We start from the raw sequence: 16,461 nt of genomic DNA on the forward strand, positions 1-16,461 counted from the left end.
GAACTGTGTCTCTCTTTTTCAATTATAATTTTTTATGGACGAGATTATATTTTTTATGGACACTTGTGGTGCAAATACTTCAAATATCTCAAAATGAGAATCGACTGACGTCGCTTAGTAACGGCATCAAATAAGTCATAAGAAGCCAGATTTGATTTTTGTTGGCAAACGTTTCTGTTTTCTCTCTCTCCCTCTCTAGACAACAGGTCATGGCTACTGACAAGAGTTTATTATTATTATTACTTTGAACTGTAGTTTGCCCCGTGGTTGGCTGCAAATGACCCGTCCCCCTCCTCTTTCTTATGTTCTTTTCTCCCTTCACCACCCCGCAAACGCTCCCTCTTCAAATACTTGATACTAAACTCAAGAACGAAAAGAAACTTAAGTTTTTGCAGCATACATACATACATGCATATACATCTGCTCAGTTGATTATTTTATTTAATGGCAGCATAAGCTATTTTAAAAAAAGAAGAAGAAACTGAAGAATTGTTAAACGAGAGGATAGCATGAGGGGCGTGCAATACCATGTGACCAACAACCAAGTTGAAAGTAAACCTTCCACTATATACAAACAGTCGAAACTGAATTTACATAAGAGTCATTTTGATTGCTCATCGACGGAAATAATTATATTTTATACGCGAGAAAAAGAAGTACCAAGTTAGGTACAGTACCATACACATATTAAAGTGAATTTCGTCAATACAGTGTATGTTGCCGAGTGAGTTTCGTCTTTACGGACTGTGATTTTGTAAATAATAAGTGCAAAGTGAATAGAGAAAACTATATTTAAAAAAAAAAAGAAAAAAAAACTTTTACGATTCTCTTTTTAATAACATTTGAAGTGAGAAGAACTAGATGGTTTCATACGGGACAGGAAAATAATAATTGGATGTTTCGAGATGCGTTTTTATACTTTTTCATCTCTGCAAGAAATCAAAGTGACTTTGTAGCATCTATTGTGTTTTACAGTTTATGTATCGTACCGTACGACAAAGTACCTCAACAGTGGCACGCGTTTCTTCCTTTCGGAGTATTCTACAAACTACCAGTTATTGTTTTCCGTCTCCTTCGCTTGTTTCAAACAGTTCCTACCTCGCTCTTGTTTTCCCCACCCCTTTGTAGCATTACATTGCTTCTCCTCCGGTTGTCCCCCCACTATTGACTTCTTTGACCGCCCCTCCTACGTCTTGGTATAGCCTAGTTTCCTCCGTCCATATGTCCGCGCACATAAGCCTAAGGTTTTTGCTTTGTGGCTTGGCCTTTCAGAACTATAATGTATGTGAATATGTATGTATAAAGTATGTGAATACGTTTTTTTAAAGAAAAAAGTGTATGAGAGTTGCTGTACATATGCATGTTTGTCGCTGCTTTTGATATTCGCTAAGACTAACGGGGGAGAGAGAGTATATTAAAAGCTATGCACATGATCACTCAGAGCTAGAAACAACAGTAAAAGAAACTTAAGTGTGAAAGAAAAGTTTACATGACTTATTTAGTATAGAGATTCGAACCGTGGACATTCTGAAAAACAAAAGCTTTCTTGTGTGGTCAGTTCTTCTGTGGACACTTCTTTTCCCCCAATAGTTTTTGTTTATAGAAAAAATCTGAAGAAAGAAATAAAAATACAAAATGGCATCACGGCAGGACTACATGAGAGCTCTAGGTAAGGTATATTATTAAGCTTTATTTATATGGGAAGTAAAAGAAAAATATATTATTAGAATATTATTTTTCTTTTCACAAGTTCGTAAAATATCGTGAAGATGTTATAATCTAATAGAAAAATATTAAGACTTATTTATATTTTAAAATTATAACGAACTTAAATGTGTTAAATTTTAAGAAATTCAAATCTTTAGAAAAAAAGTGCACTTCTTTTTATATACGTATATACATATAATTTATGTTGCCTTAAAGAAGCTTAGAATGGCACACGTATGCTCGCCAACTGGATGTTGTGTGTCGGAAAACACGTCACCAACTTCAAACCACATAGAACAAAATCACTGCAGTTTCTTTTTTTTTCCCCCGAACACTTTTTCCGCTTTCGTTGTAGCATCTTAAAAGACAACATACACAGCACATAAATATAATTAAGAAATTATGATCCTGGTAAAAGAACATTTGTAACTTTTGTTGTTGACACTTGGCATTATTGATATTTTTGTTGGTACTTGTTTTGAGAATCGAAGAAATACCATAAATTCACAAAATTTGCAGTTGAAATATCTGGAACTAAAATAGCACACCCGAAACTAGATTCAAATCAATATGGCCACCATTATTGAACATAATTTTACGTGGAATTAGAAAAAAAATGGCCAGTTCTATATAAAATGCAGCCGTATTCTGCAACCTCCGCTTATCCACTGCTTGCCTATCGCATATAGACGGCTTTAACAGTCTTAGTACACAGCAAACGTAATATGCTGCTAGTGTGAATGTATACGTAATTTATCTCACAAATATGCGATAACGGATGATAGCATGCTACGCTCTTGATAAGGATTTTAACACTCGGAACATACAATGGTAGTCTCATATCATATCGGAGTTTTTTTTTTTCTCGTAGTCCCCCCTGTTCCGCGCCGACCTCTGCTGTTTCCTGATTGTAACATCTACACTATAGTAAGCAAGCAGTTTCTTCGTTAACATTTTTTATAACAAACACAAAAGCTTTTACTTTTTATTGTACTTTGCACCAGCTATCAATAGATTTTCTCTGTTTCAAATGTTTTACAGCGTATTATTCATTTTTTTAAAAAAAATATTTCTTTGTGATCCGAATACAATTAATTTTTTCATTTCTAATTTGATTTCATTTTCGAATATGATTAGAAATTTGATCACAGGAACATTCATCAAATAATAAAGGTAATCAGCTGTTTAGTTATGTGTTCATATTTCTTTGTACTTTTTATTTTCTTTCTACTCTGTGTGCGAGCTGTTTTTCCTCATGAGCAAGTAAGAGTACGTGTGGAGATATTTGATCTCCAACACACGACCTCAAAGAGGATCGGTTTCACATTTAGCCAGATCATTTTAATTTGAATGTATAAACGAAAATGAAAGAGAGAAATATAACCGTGTCTAATGCATTTGTGTTTTGTTTATATATATATATATATATATGCGCTTATATGTTTCTCAGTGCTACCAACATTGTTATATTTTTTATTTGTCGTGAGTTGGTATGTACTGTACACCCAGCTCGTAAATGGAAAAAGCATTTTAACTATTTATTTTCAGCGTACGTGGTACTGGATAAGTTTTGCAGCACGTAATTAATTCAATATTTTTTGTGCCTAGTTATGAGTATTTTCTGCTTTCCAAATTTCTATTGCAAGTTAGAAAATTGTTATTTTTATAAAAGAATATACGTTGTGTGTGTGTGTGTTTTTTTTAAATACATCCGAAATTAGTGTATTTACTGGTAATACGAATACGAGCAAATTCGATCATTTTATTCGCAATTAATTTTTGAATATTTTTGGTTTGTAAATGGTTTCCATATAATCGATATTCCAAATCAAGATACTATTAATCCTTTTATTTTAAATTCCAAATCGAAATAGTTGGAATAAATAAGAAAATCAAGACTCCCTAATGCATGTATTACAGGCGATAACCAAAAAATTTTTGTTGGGAAGAAGAGGGTACAAAATCCAAAATGTATTCCACTCTTTTTCAAGTTCAATATTTGAATTAGTTAATGTGAAAAGGGCTTCAGTCAAACAAACTTAATTTTGAAAAAAAAATAAGAAAAACATTGCAGTTTTGAAACTATAAAATCAATATGAATAATTGTTTCTCGTGTGAATAAAAATTACATTAATCAAATGCTCAAAGCTTAGGAAAACCATTTTAATGCTCATTGCCATGTTAAAAAAAAAATCGCTGTGGACTGAAGCCGTCCTTGTACGTAAATTATAGTCGAAGCCCTGTATGCATGTAATTTTATGTAGTTTTTTTTGCTCTTTTTAAACACAAAAATGTGTTAAGACTTTTTTTTTTTTTTTGTCAGGTTCCAGACGTTTCAGGTCTGCCTACCGAATGGGACAAAATCAATAGCTATGCCACTAACATATAAAACAAATATAATTCTCCATGCAGAAAGGGCTTCAGTCACTCACTCAAACCCATGCTGCCTAGAATAATCAAAGTTTACATCTGTTTATAAAATGTCAACCAATGAAACTGATCCCTTTGTGCACAGAAACATAGGTGTACCCAATAGGAACAGAAATCCGACGTTAGCTCACTTTTCGCCATTTTGGTGACTGAAGTCCGTTTTGCATGAACTAATTTATTTGATCTTGTAGTCAGGGCCGGCCTTAGCCGGCGCGGAGCCCGATTGGGAACGATTTTGCGGGGCCCAGGTTTACAATTAACTTGCACCAAGATCTGTAGAACCTATATATACATAGAGAGAGAGAGAGAGAGAGAGAGAGAGAGAGAGTATTTCAAAACAATACCAACAACGTTTGGAAGGTGATTTCTGACACCAAGATCAGACAAAAAGTATAGACCAACCTGGGTACACAAATGCTTTCTTTCAAATTTATCGACTGCCGAAAACATGAAAAAAAAAAAGAACTTTAAAAGTCCATAATTCCAAAACAATGGGACTTACCATAGTCGGGTCAAGACTTCATTTAGGAGCCAATATGTGTGCTATCCAAAAATACATATTTCAGAATCTTAAGGTACTCACGCAACAATTCTTATAGAGTGAGTTTGACTACGAGTATATAATTTGAAGTACTCACCAACTACCTCTATAAAAATTGTTGCGGAAGTATCTCAGGATTCTGAAAGATGGATATTTGGATAGGGCACATAGTAGTTCCTAAATTAAGTCTGGATCTGATTATAGCAGCTCCCATAGTTTTGAAGCTTAAAATTCATTTTTTTCATGTTTTCGGCAACCTATAACTCAGAAAGAAAGCATTTGTGCCCCCAGGTTCGTCTATACTTTTTGTATATCTTGGTGTCAGGAATCACCTCCCAAATGTGGTTGGTGTTGTTTTGAAACACCCAGTATATATATGGCGCTCTCTCTGCTGGTGTAGTGGTTACCGCGTGCACCCTGTGGTGTACATAGTCTCGAGGCCGATTGCCGGTGGGAGAGCATACAAAATTAAATTTCATAATCGCCTCCTTTCAGTAATCATTCAGTTCCTAAGAACAAATCCTGGATAAAAAAATATATTTCATTTCAAAAGTTTAATAGGAATTTTGCAATCAGAATGGATGGTAATCAAAATGTGCGCTTAAATAGTGCGTGAAAGTTAATAGACTAAACATATATAAGGTACATTTTAATATTAAATTTTATATATATAGATCTACAACTAGCAATATGAGTACATCATATCTGGAAAGGACATAGTCATAATACTACTTGTTTTAGTGACCTCCAGAAATTTTGAAAAGTTGTTAAAATAAAGCCTAAAATTACGTTTTCAGTCCCCACATTGCCAAATATTACCAAACACTGACGGCCCCCTGAAAATTTTCAAGTTGTTAAAAGAAACCCTAAAATTGCGTTTTAGTTTCCCCATTGCCGAATACTTTCCAGGGAAGGACCCTCGGATCCAGCCCGAAATGAAATCCTCGCTACGATACTGTACATATATTAAATCTGGTAAATATCTATAGTACTATAGAATTTCATACTAATCTATTAAAGATAACTGTATCAGCAAGCTAATGTAACAAGTTTCGACATGTATTTCGAAGAACTGAACACTTTTCGAAAATATAGGTGATGTAACTGACACCCTTGCCTCACCCTGCTGGCGGCCGTGTATACGACAATAATTATACTTTAAGATATGTTTTTAGAAGTTTAGTAAAAAGCTGTTAACAATCCTTATATTGTGGAAAATGTAAGTGAATGACATCTTATACGTCATAATAACTATAAATACCACAGTTTCTTTGTCCATTTGGCCGTCTTACACGAATTGACTTTCGAAAAGTTATTTTGCAATTTAAGGTTAAAATAATAGACCCTTCTTGCACTGTGTGTAAATATGACTGAATAAAACATAACACCTGCGTATAATTTCTTATGAAAAGTCGCCCATTACTAAAGACACAATTGAAAATGAATGAATAAGAAAAATGAATTCATCTTAGGAGTGTGTTAGAGTCTTGATGTGTGCAGAATACTCCCTGGACATAATATCTAGGCTATTTTTACAACAGAAATTGTAAACATAAAAAAATAATAATAAAAAAAAGAAACTACTGCAGCATTAAATTCAGAAAATGTTTGCTTATCCCCGGATACTAAATATAAGCTATTCATTTACTGGTTAGTGAGACGCCATCCCCTCCCCTGTGGAATCCATGAATGTACCTGTGTTGCAATATGTTGTGTGTACTTGACAACGAGAGTAGTAGAGCAATCTTAACGGTATCATAGCCACTTGGCCGGGGCCCCGCAAGCACTGGGGGAGGGGGGCCGCGAACAGAATGGCATGTATTAATTACATGTATTAGGAGTAAAATTTATTCATAGGGACCACAACACACTTGTTTGTTCTAGGGCCTAGTATGCTGTTAAAACGCCACTGGAGTAGATTAGACTGAAGAGTAGTAGACGGCAAGTGCGGGGCCCCATTAGGCGCGGGGCCCGATTGGAAGCAATCGGTCCAATCGGCTTAAGGCGGCCCGATTGTAGTAATACATGCATGTCACTAATCCATATAGTACAGTATATTATAAGTAATAGGATACAAAAGAAACTATTTTACGATGAAATGCGTTCTGTTTAAATTCTTTTGTCTTCGCGAAATATATCGAAGAATTTGAAGCTTAAAATATATAAAATGACAATTATGTCTATTGTGTTGCATGAAGGAAGAACGCAAATTGAAAGTATCTGAAAATAAAGTCCTGAGGTGAATATTCGGATCCAAGAAAGATAAGAATGAGGAATGGTGGAAACTTCATAATGAGGAAAGTGGATCTGAAAAGAGAGGGGACAATAGGTAGCGGCATGACGTCACGCTGTTCCCCTGCCTATCTTTACCCATGTATTTTTTTTTTTTTTAGGAACTGGAGGGACGTCGTACATATTCTTTTTAAGTGACAGAACGTCGTCCCCCGCATTCCCCCTCACTTTTACCCCTGCCGTGTACCTAATATTGTTAGGGCCTTTAAGTCAGAAAGTAGAACGCTGTCAAACTTTTTAACTTGAAATGCATCGGGAAGAGACCATTAGGAAGAGCTAGGAGCAAATGGAAGAACAATAGAGATAGATTTCGCAGAAGTAGGAATACAAAGTAGAAACTGGATCCATTTCGCTAAGGACAAAACTAGAGAGCTTTTGTGAATGCGGCATTGAATCTCTGGATTCCATATGTCATCGAGTTAGTAAATGTTATATATACTTCAACTTTCGGACATTGACGTCTTTCCCTAAGATTTTTCTTTTAGTGTTTCTAAAGGAATATGTCAAGTCTAGGAATTGTACATTTATACATTACCGTACTACTTAATTTCCTAAGAAAGTATAGTGTACAGCAATCCACAATGCTGTTTTACTGTAGTAATGTAATTACAAAATTTTGAAGTAAGCAAAGATAGAATTTCGAAACTCGTCTGAAAAAATCGTAAGTGAAATCTACCAAATTAGTACAAACAATATTTCTTGGGACTAAACAAGCATTTTTATGAGTAGACCAATAACGCAAAAATAATATCTTGCATTTTAAAAAAGATAAATTAATCTAGCATCTTACGTCTTTTTCGGTTGACATCAAAACATCTTAAAACAAAATGTTACAAAATAATAGGTTATATACAGTGTGTTTATATTGGGGTGAAAATACATTTTCATTCAGTATGAATTCCAGTAGAAGTTGTAACATATTCTCCTCAACCAGCGGCGCAAATCTGTCTTCAACATTGGGGGGACGGGTAAGACCGTTCCCATATATATGTCTTCAACGTTGGGAGGCGGGCAGATTTGAGGCTTATTCTGGGGGATATCAATTTCATCTCACGTTCCTTTGTGGCAATTGGACAAAAATTGTCAAATTTCTCCACCAAAATACATTTCAAATCGGATTATTGGGGGGACAGTCTCCCTCAGTTCCTAGATTGGAAGGGACAGGTCCCCCTCATGCCCCTGGGATTTGGGCCAGTGCCCTCAACAGACTTTGCAACTCAACAGGGATCGTGAATAATTGTTTTTCCTGGACTAAGCCAACACAAAGCCTGCATTTAAGAAATAGCGATTTTGGAAGAGAGCAGTGTTCGTAGGTTTCCTTAAGAAAATTTCCCTCGAAACTGATCCAAAATTTTCCCTTCTTTAAATCAAATTTTCCCTAGTTTGTTGTGTCTAATTCCTATGACAGAAATTGTGAAAAGATTAATTTAGTTATATTAAAAGTATCAACTACATTTGCTTTTTGCTTCTATTCTTTACTTATTTTTTTATTTTTTATTTTTACAAAATACACACAAATACACCCAGTCAACAATGAACAGATACACACTATTGCTACTCTATTGGTCTATTTCTGAAGAACAAAGACAAATTTTAGCATTTATATTAGTCAATCAGTCAGCGCGAGAATTTCCCAGGAGTTTTCACGTTTTATCGAAAAATTCCCTTTTTCCCTTTTTGCTTAATTTACCTACGAAATTTCCCTCAAACTACGAACACTGGAACAGAGATGATTTAGTAGCCATCAGTGCTGCCAATCTGAAACATTATAAAATCCCATCTCGAGAGGCAGAAATTCCCATTTTTCCTCTTGAATATCCCAGATTATGCGAATTACAAAATTAAAGTTTAAATAAACACATGAAAATGAAACTACACATGAAAATGTTACACATTTTCTTCAACATATGAGTAAACTACCCTTTGATATTTTTATTAAAAGGCCTTGTGTCCATCTTAAACACAAATTAAACATAACTTTCTTAAATTTTATGTTACGTTATCTATGATTTCAGTTGAAATAGTAGTCTGAAGAAGGAAGTGATATACTTCCGAAACTGTAACATTTCTCGTTAATTTATAATAAAGAATATAGACAGCCTTGTACGAAAGTTATGTTTAATTTGTGTAAACTACCTATAAATTTCTCTTTCACGTTTATCAAGTTGAAGGGATGAATTCAGGGGGTAGCCCGGAGGGAACCTCCCCCCGAAGAAAATGCATACCCCCCGGAGAAACTTCCAAAATTTCAGTCACAAAATGTAGAAATTAGTTCACCCAATTATTTTCTTTTCTTTCCGTGCACATGCAGACGAAATCCGATCTCTCAATATACATATAAATTACACAGACTCATTCTATATAAATATTAAACATCTAAGATAGAATACCAAATAGTCAATAAAATCTACATGAAATTGTCAACTGTTGAAGAAAGTTTTGTATTTTAGTAGGTACTATACTCTCGCCCTATATTATATATTAGTAGGTAGCACTAGCACAGTTGAGATAGGAAAGGAAAGATAGGGAAGATCCTTCGATCATTCCATATGATCTCTGATGTCAGCAGACTTCAGTTCTTGAAAATGTACAGTTCTTGCATTATTTGAAATAGAGCGCCTAAATCCTATTTCTCGCATCGGAAGTAACAGACGTAAATGTGTTTTACGATTGTTAAAGTAAACACATCTTTCTTTAACTAAAAATAAGTCACTTAATGACCGAACCAATCAACCAACTAACTAGTCAATGATTTATTGATATTCTACATTCCAGTCAACAATCTGAGACGAGATATAAAATTCAAAGTGAGATTTGAATCAATGCGTTCGGCGATCTCTTACCGAAAATCGAACCTGGGACCTTGTGCACGGAACGGACACTTTCTATTCTAGCCACTAGGCTTGGGATAAGGGCCAATCAATCAATCAATTATAACCTTGTAAAATCATTTGCAAAATTAGATCTGTTGTAAAGCGCTGGAAAAAATCCTAAAAGACTGGCTAGTTCGGAAAGTAGAGGTGACCATAGGTGCGTTTTATAGTGCACGTTGGATCCATGAGATTTATTGGCGGGGGGAAGGAGAATTTATTATTGAAAATAGCACAGTCAAACTTAACATAATGATGTTTATAAGAACGATAAATTGAATAGTTATTTTACAAAGCAAGTTATCTTGATTTTGTCAAACCAATCCCATCCTCCTCTACTATTATTTTATTGGGGGTGCTGAGAATGGTAAATGTGTGGGGAGTGCACCCAAACAGTGACGACGCCAGAGGGGGGGCAAGGGGGGCGAGCGCCCCCCTAGTAGCTACTTCTGCCCCCCTGACTGCCACCTAAACTGCCCCCCCAGACTCCTACAATCTTTAAACATTCTACATGTAGTATTTTATATCAGTATCATAACCAATCTCATCGTCAAATTGTAGTCTACTTTCCATGCATTTACTATGTGGCAGATTAGTTCTCAAGCTTTCTTCTTTGAGCGTCTGGGTATGCACGCATATTTCTGTTTTCTAATTTAGCGCTTTTGAGGTAAATTTTAGTTATACTTCTTTCTTATGATTTTTAATTATTGTGCCTAGCGAACAATAATAGACTTGGTCGATTAGTTTTCTTTTCATTGGATCAACTTCGAAGGGAACAAAAGAAAGGTAAAAACAGTTACGTAACTTGTTTGTATTTTGAAGTTTTCAGTTTCATATTTTGTTTTATTTAAAGGTTCTATATTTCTTTTTTCTGAAACAGTATTCTCGGCTTTCAATATTCAGAGGATGTGCTTATAACAGCTTAGTTTGCAACTACCAGGGCTTAATTTTTTGAAGGGGATAAAAAGAGTTGTGTTTTCCCTTCCTGCAAATTTATGGAATTAAATTGATTCCCAATAAAACGTATTGTCAGAGTGCTGATCTTTAGTTAGTAATTGGTTTATACTAGTGCTCCCTTACTTATTTTGTTTCAAAGTACTGACGTCAGTGTTGTCACAGTCTTAGCTCTGGAGTGGGCTGAAAAATAGTACCAAATTGAAACAAAAAGGGCTGAATTCATTATTTTATACCAATGTAATACATGGCTTTATAACACGAAATTAAAAGAGATAAAATTCTAGAATACCCCCCCCCCTCCAAGAGTCAAAATCAAGAAAGTATTCTTTTCAAAAATTACTTTCTAGAAACATCCAAATAAGAGGACCCCGAACAACAATGGAAGTAGATGAAACTTTTCTCGCATGTAGAGAGTATAACAGAGACCGCAAATTAAAAGGGAAAACTGTTACCATCTTTGGTATGTATTGTAAGGAAACCAAACGCCCCTCTATTTCAAAGTGACCGACAAACCAAAACGGTATTATGGTCATATATGAAAATATATATATAAAACGAGGAACAAGTCAATCATCTCCGAGATCGTGTGTTAAAATATAAATTATTGCACCTTATTCTTGCTTATTTCACGACCGAAGGAGGATAATAGTACTGACACTTTTGAAAATGTGACAAGTATTTGCTAAATAGCGCTGAATTGGGTAGAATTGTAACAACTTTTTCACAAAAAGGGCTGAAAATGCCAGCGTGGTACCAACGGGCGGTTGAATGACAAAAAGGGCTGAATTTGGTACAATTGTACCAAGTGTAGCAACACTGACTGACGCGACGTCTACCATATTGACTAGGAACTGCTGAAAATTTCGTAGCCCAACCCAGGAGTGCACGTGGAATGGTGAAGTTTTACTTCTTCTACACTTCCCCCGGAGTCAATATACTACATTATACAGTGCTCCAGTTTTTGCAGAAAAGTTAAAAAATCTGAAGATTTCCTCGCACCACTGATCGTAGCACTACCCGTATCGGATCTAAAATGACGTCCTTTCAAGTGTTATTTAACTTTGGAAAATAAGTACACGTAATAGTTAGACGGAGCTAAATCTGCGGAATAAGAATGATGATCTAGACATTGAAATCCTAGATCATGCAATGTCAATTGTGTTCGCATGGGCTTGATGGATAGGTGTCTTCTCCTGAAGGAACAGAATTCCATTCTTTTCATTTTTCGCGGCGTTGAACTTCGAATTTTCTTTCAGTTTTGTAAGTAATGCAGAGATTCTGGATTAAATATCTGACCGTAGCGGAGGTAGTCTACGAGTACGACTCCATACTTATCCCAGAAGAATGTTGCAAACAGTTTCTCAACCTACTTCTGTGTCTTGAACTTCGTGGGGCGAGGGAGAAATGAGTGCTACTACTCCATTGACTATTGTTTCGTTTCAGGATCACAATGGTAGAACCATATTTCGTCCATGGTTACTATTCGTGAGCGAAATTGATCAACATTACGGTCAAATGGGAAGAAGACTTCTCTTAATGCCGTCACTCTTTTATTCTCCTGACAGATTTTTTGGGAACCCATTATGCCGAGAACTTGCGCATGCCCAAGCCATTCTGAATTATGCTACCGACGCGTTCCGAAGAAATGCCCACAATCTCTGGCACAAGCTTTGCTGAGAAGGTAAAAACGAGGTGAGACGTTTTTCCGAGAAAGCGAGATGCAGCCAGACCTCAGACTATAATAAGTATATCGTGAGTTTACTATACACTTTAAAAACCATATAAAAACTGGGGTGACCGAGGCCCTCCGGCCCCGGGCTATATTCCCCACTGGCTGAAATGCTGCAATTTTCAAGAATAATGTCACAAATTGCATCCATAATTTCGGGAAGAGTCATTGCTTTTAATCATTATGGATGTAAAGCATAATTTGTTGAGAAATCGCCACGTTTATACTAAGCCACTAACTTCTTCACCACTGTATATAACGGAGGAGAGTCCCGTCGTATTTTACTGATTTCCTAATTAATTTACTTCAGTGACTTCCCTTCATGGAATAAACATGTTATAACAGTTAGGATCTGGATGTTCGTAAAATTGTGTTTGGGCACACATAATCACTTCAGAGGCCTGAGAAACAATAAGAATTTCATTATTAATATGAAAATTTGAATTTGTATTTACATACAGAGATATGTTTTTCTAAACTACGTTTCATTTTTCTACCTAGTACCTACACTCCTTCTGGATTGGACTACGACATTTTCAGCAGCTCCTCGTAAATATTCTCTCTCTCTCTCTCTCTTTCTCTCTCTCTCTCTCTCTCTCTCTCTCTCTCTATATATATATATATATATATATATATATATATATATATATATATATAGAGAGAGAGAGAGAGAGAGAGAGAGAGAGAGAGAGAGATACGTAGCATATAGTACTAGACGAATGTGTTACTTGTAGCATACGCGAAAGTAGTTCAATTTATGTTTAGGCTTCAAAAGTTTCATTGAAAAATATTTCATGTGCAGACGTTACTTATTTGTTAGTTACAAATTTTACTTGAAATAAGTTTAATTTATAATCATATAGGTCTAATATGAAAACAGCAACTAAATGCACAATGTAATGTAAAATAAGTCAAACGTAATAAATATGTCATTTTAGGTATGGCAAATAGCCGCTCCCCCCAAAAATGTATCTGCCCCTCCTTTGCCCCCCTAAGAACTTAAAGCTGGCGTCGTCACTGCACCCAAACACTTGGAGAACATGTGTACCGCTATCTGAAAGTTGTTAACTAATTCGAAAGCTCATGTTAACACCAGCAGAAACCAAAATCCCTTTATTTTTTCCTATTCTGTATCAATGCAATCCAGAGTGCAATCAGGGAAATGAACAAGAGCAATATTAAATTAGGTGCTCGTGTAGGCACTGTTCATTAAAAAAATACCACTTTATTAAGTTCTCTAATACAGTATGAGCTATCAATGAGTGTAGCCTACACTTGTGCACTACATCAAATATAATAAAGCTTATTTTAAATATTTACAGCTTGTATGATTTTCAGCATTTTAATTGACTAATGGTATACGATCTCGGCACAATTCGATCACTACCTATTAATATTATCTTCCTACTTTGCAGGCCCGAAACCAGCCACAAAGGTTTGAGGGGGCATGAATATGTTAGGGGGGGTCAAATCATTAAAAATTCTCTTTCAACTATCTAAATTGTGTTTTTTGTATTAATAATAGCATTTCGTATTGAGGTCCGGAGGGGCCACAAAAAGTTTAGGGGGGAAGACCCCCTAGCCCCCCTCTGGTTGCGGGCCTGCTACTTTGTATCCCACTGGCTTTTCCAATCTGTATTGAACTTAGTGTAACACTTCATTCTGCGTACGAATCTAATATAGCAAGCGATTTCCAGTATTGCCATATCATAGATCGTTCGTAAATATTTGGAACAACAAGATAATTTAGTATGGATTCATATGGATTCGTACCTTCGTGTACTGCTTTCTCAGTAGGCAATCAAGTGATTTACATTAATCATGAACCAAAAGCGTAGAACTAGACACTGTTGCAAAAGGGAATAAGAATTTAGCAATAGAGAAGAGGCTCCAAAGAAACCTTGTTTTCCAATAGCCAATGTAACCACTTCCTTGGCTACAGCTAATAGCAGTCAATGATCCAGTGATGTCAATTTAAAAGAGTGCGCCGAGTATACTGGTAGAATTTTATACTTGTACAGTCAGAAACATTATTAGGTATAGGTTGGAGGTATAAGAAATGATAGCTCCAACGTATACTTAATATTGTTTCTGACTGTACACCCACGCTTATTTCTCATCCACGACGTTTTAATTTGGTAATAAGCTGTACGTAAGCAGTAGTCTCATACAGGGGAATTATTTCAGACTTTGCTTGAGGGGGACAAGAGCACCACCGACGTAAGACCTTCACTTTTTGTACTAGTATATTAGTAGACAATCCATTAAAGTATATGTATTCCTCAAACTCTTGGAGCGGGCAATTGCCCCATCCTACTCCCTCCCCCCCCAAATGATCCCCCTGGTCTCGTAACGTGCATTTCGTACACGCAATCATTTTAACATTACATTGCTCGGGAAAGAGAAAACCAATATAATTTATTTTCCGGCATAAATGCGTTTATATTCAAATATCTACGTCGTACACACTTGTGTAGAACCAAGCGAAGCCAGGCTAAAATGTCTTATCTTCAGTCAATATATATACAGTATATTATGTATATAGAAAAAAACAAAGATAACATGAGGATGATGGTATTTTAGGATTGGAAGACAACGCGTCCCTCTGTGGTTAGGCTCTGATTTTTGTTTGCCTGTCCGTTATGAAGACTAAAGTTCATTTTGATTTCGAAAATAACATTTACACTCACTCACTCTCACACAGTCTTCAATTCCCCCCTCTGACCCTTCACCTCCGGTCGTCTTCCACAAGAAGCCAATGTCAAGAGAGTTTTCCACATACACTAAAACGTATACAGTAATCCTATATTTGCACTTCGTATCCAGCACCCATAACTTTGTTCTCGATAACCAATCGAAGTGAATTAGGTTTTCAAGTTTTGTTTGCCTCTACAGAACAATATGTTTCATGTGAGTACCTCATTTTCACTTATTATTACTTCATTTTGTTGGTGAGATTATTAGTCCAAATGCCTGATCAGGATTTTTTTTTTCAAGTTGTCGTAGGTTGTTTTGACCAAAATTCTTACTTCTTAACGCCAGTTGTAATGTGAAAACAATACTTGCACTACAACAGTCATACAAAAATATACTAAAATTTGTATGTAACAACTTTTAATACAAAAGTAACTTAACGTTAACTAAACTTTGAGTTATTGTTATTATCATTTCGTTTCATATCGTTGCTATAATAGCCAGTGAAGTAACTAAGGGGGAGGGCAAACGGAGCTTATGCCCCGGGCGCGGGATTGGGGGAGGGGCGAAAAATTGAGCAAATATTTATTTTCACTATAGGGCAAGGAAGGGAGTTTTTAGCAAACTAAAGATCATAAAAAAATTACCTCAGAAACTTAACAGGACAACAACGACTCACGAACCTTAGTATCATATCCATAGAGTATAAGTTAGCTTCAAAGCTTTCTTTTGAGAACATTGTGAAAATCTTTGCAGCCAAAAGAGCCCGCAAAGTTAAATTTTAGCTTCAGCAATTTTCTGTTTTCATATAACTTACATCGATTTAAGAGATTTGCAAAATGTCCGAGTATAATACTCGAGACAACAGCTTAACTGTTTGTCATAATTAAATATTATATTCTAAAGCAACAGACTGTTGATTCATTCTACATCTATGCACATCCTGATATACTGTAATTCCAGAAAAATGTTGTGATTTGCAGTTATTATGATAAGACTAAAAATTAATTATGTACTGGAATTTTGAAATCAAGCTTTACCACTTGAAGAAAAAATGGAATAGGAATACTGTGTGATGCCAATATCAAGTGTACTCGGGGAGCATTTTGGTTTGGTTGGTCAGGAAGGGGCGCCAAGACCAATTCTTGCCCCCGGGTGACAACTAGCCTAGCTGCGTTGCTGGTAATAGCTAGACTTAAGAATTTGGAGCACTCTAAATTCCTCAAAAATGCCTTTAAAAC

At 35.7% G+C, this 16,461-nt stretch overlaps 1 protein-coding gene across 2 annotated transcripts in view; it reads left to right on the forward strand.

Moving 5' to 3' along the window:
• Positions 1 to 379: 379 nt before the first annotated feature.
• LOC145693601 (uncharacterized) overlaps positions 380 to 16,461 on the forward strand; it is a 306,547-nt gene continuing 290,465 nt past the window's right edge. Inside the window, exon 1 of one of the 2 annotated variants that reach the window (XM_081769733.1) lies at positions 380 to 1,669. In XM_081769733.1, the coding sequence (XP_081625859.1) occupies positions 1,636 to 1,669 (34 nt within the window). In that variant the 5' untranslated portion in view covers positions 380 to 1,635. Of the gene's footprint in view, positions 1,670 to 15,264; positions 15,437 to 16,461 lie in introns of those variants that run through there. The other variant, XM_081769734.1, reaches the window with a different exon arrangement.

The sequence above is a fragment of the Thermobia domestica genome, chromosome 8 (genome assembly GCF_964235325.1).
Source record: "Thermobia domestica chromosome 8, izTheDome1.hap1.1, whole genome shotgun sequence".
Classification (NCBI taxonomy): Eukaryota; Metazoa; Arthropoda; class Insecta; order Zygentoma; family Lepismatidae; genus Thermobia; species Thermobia domestica.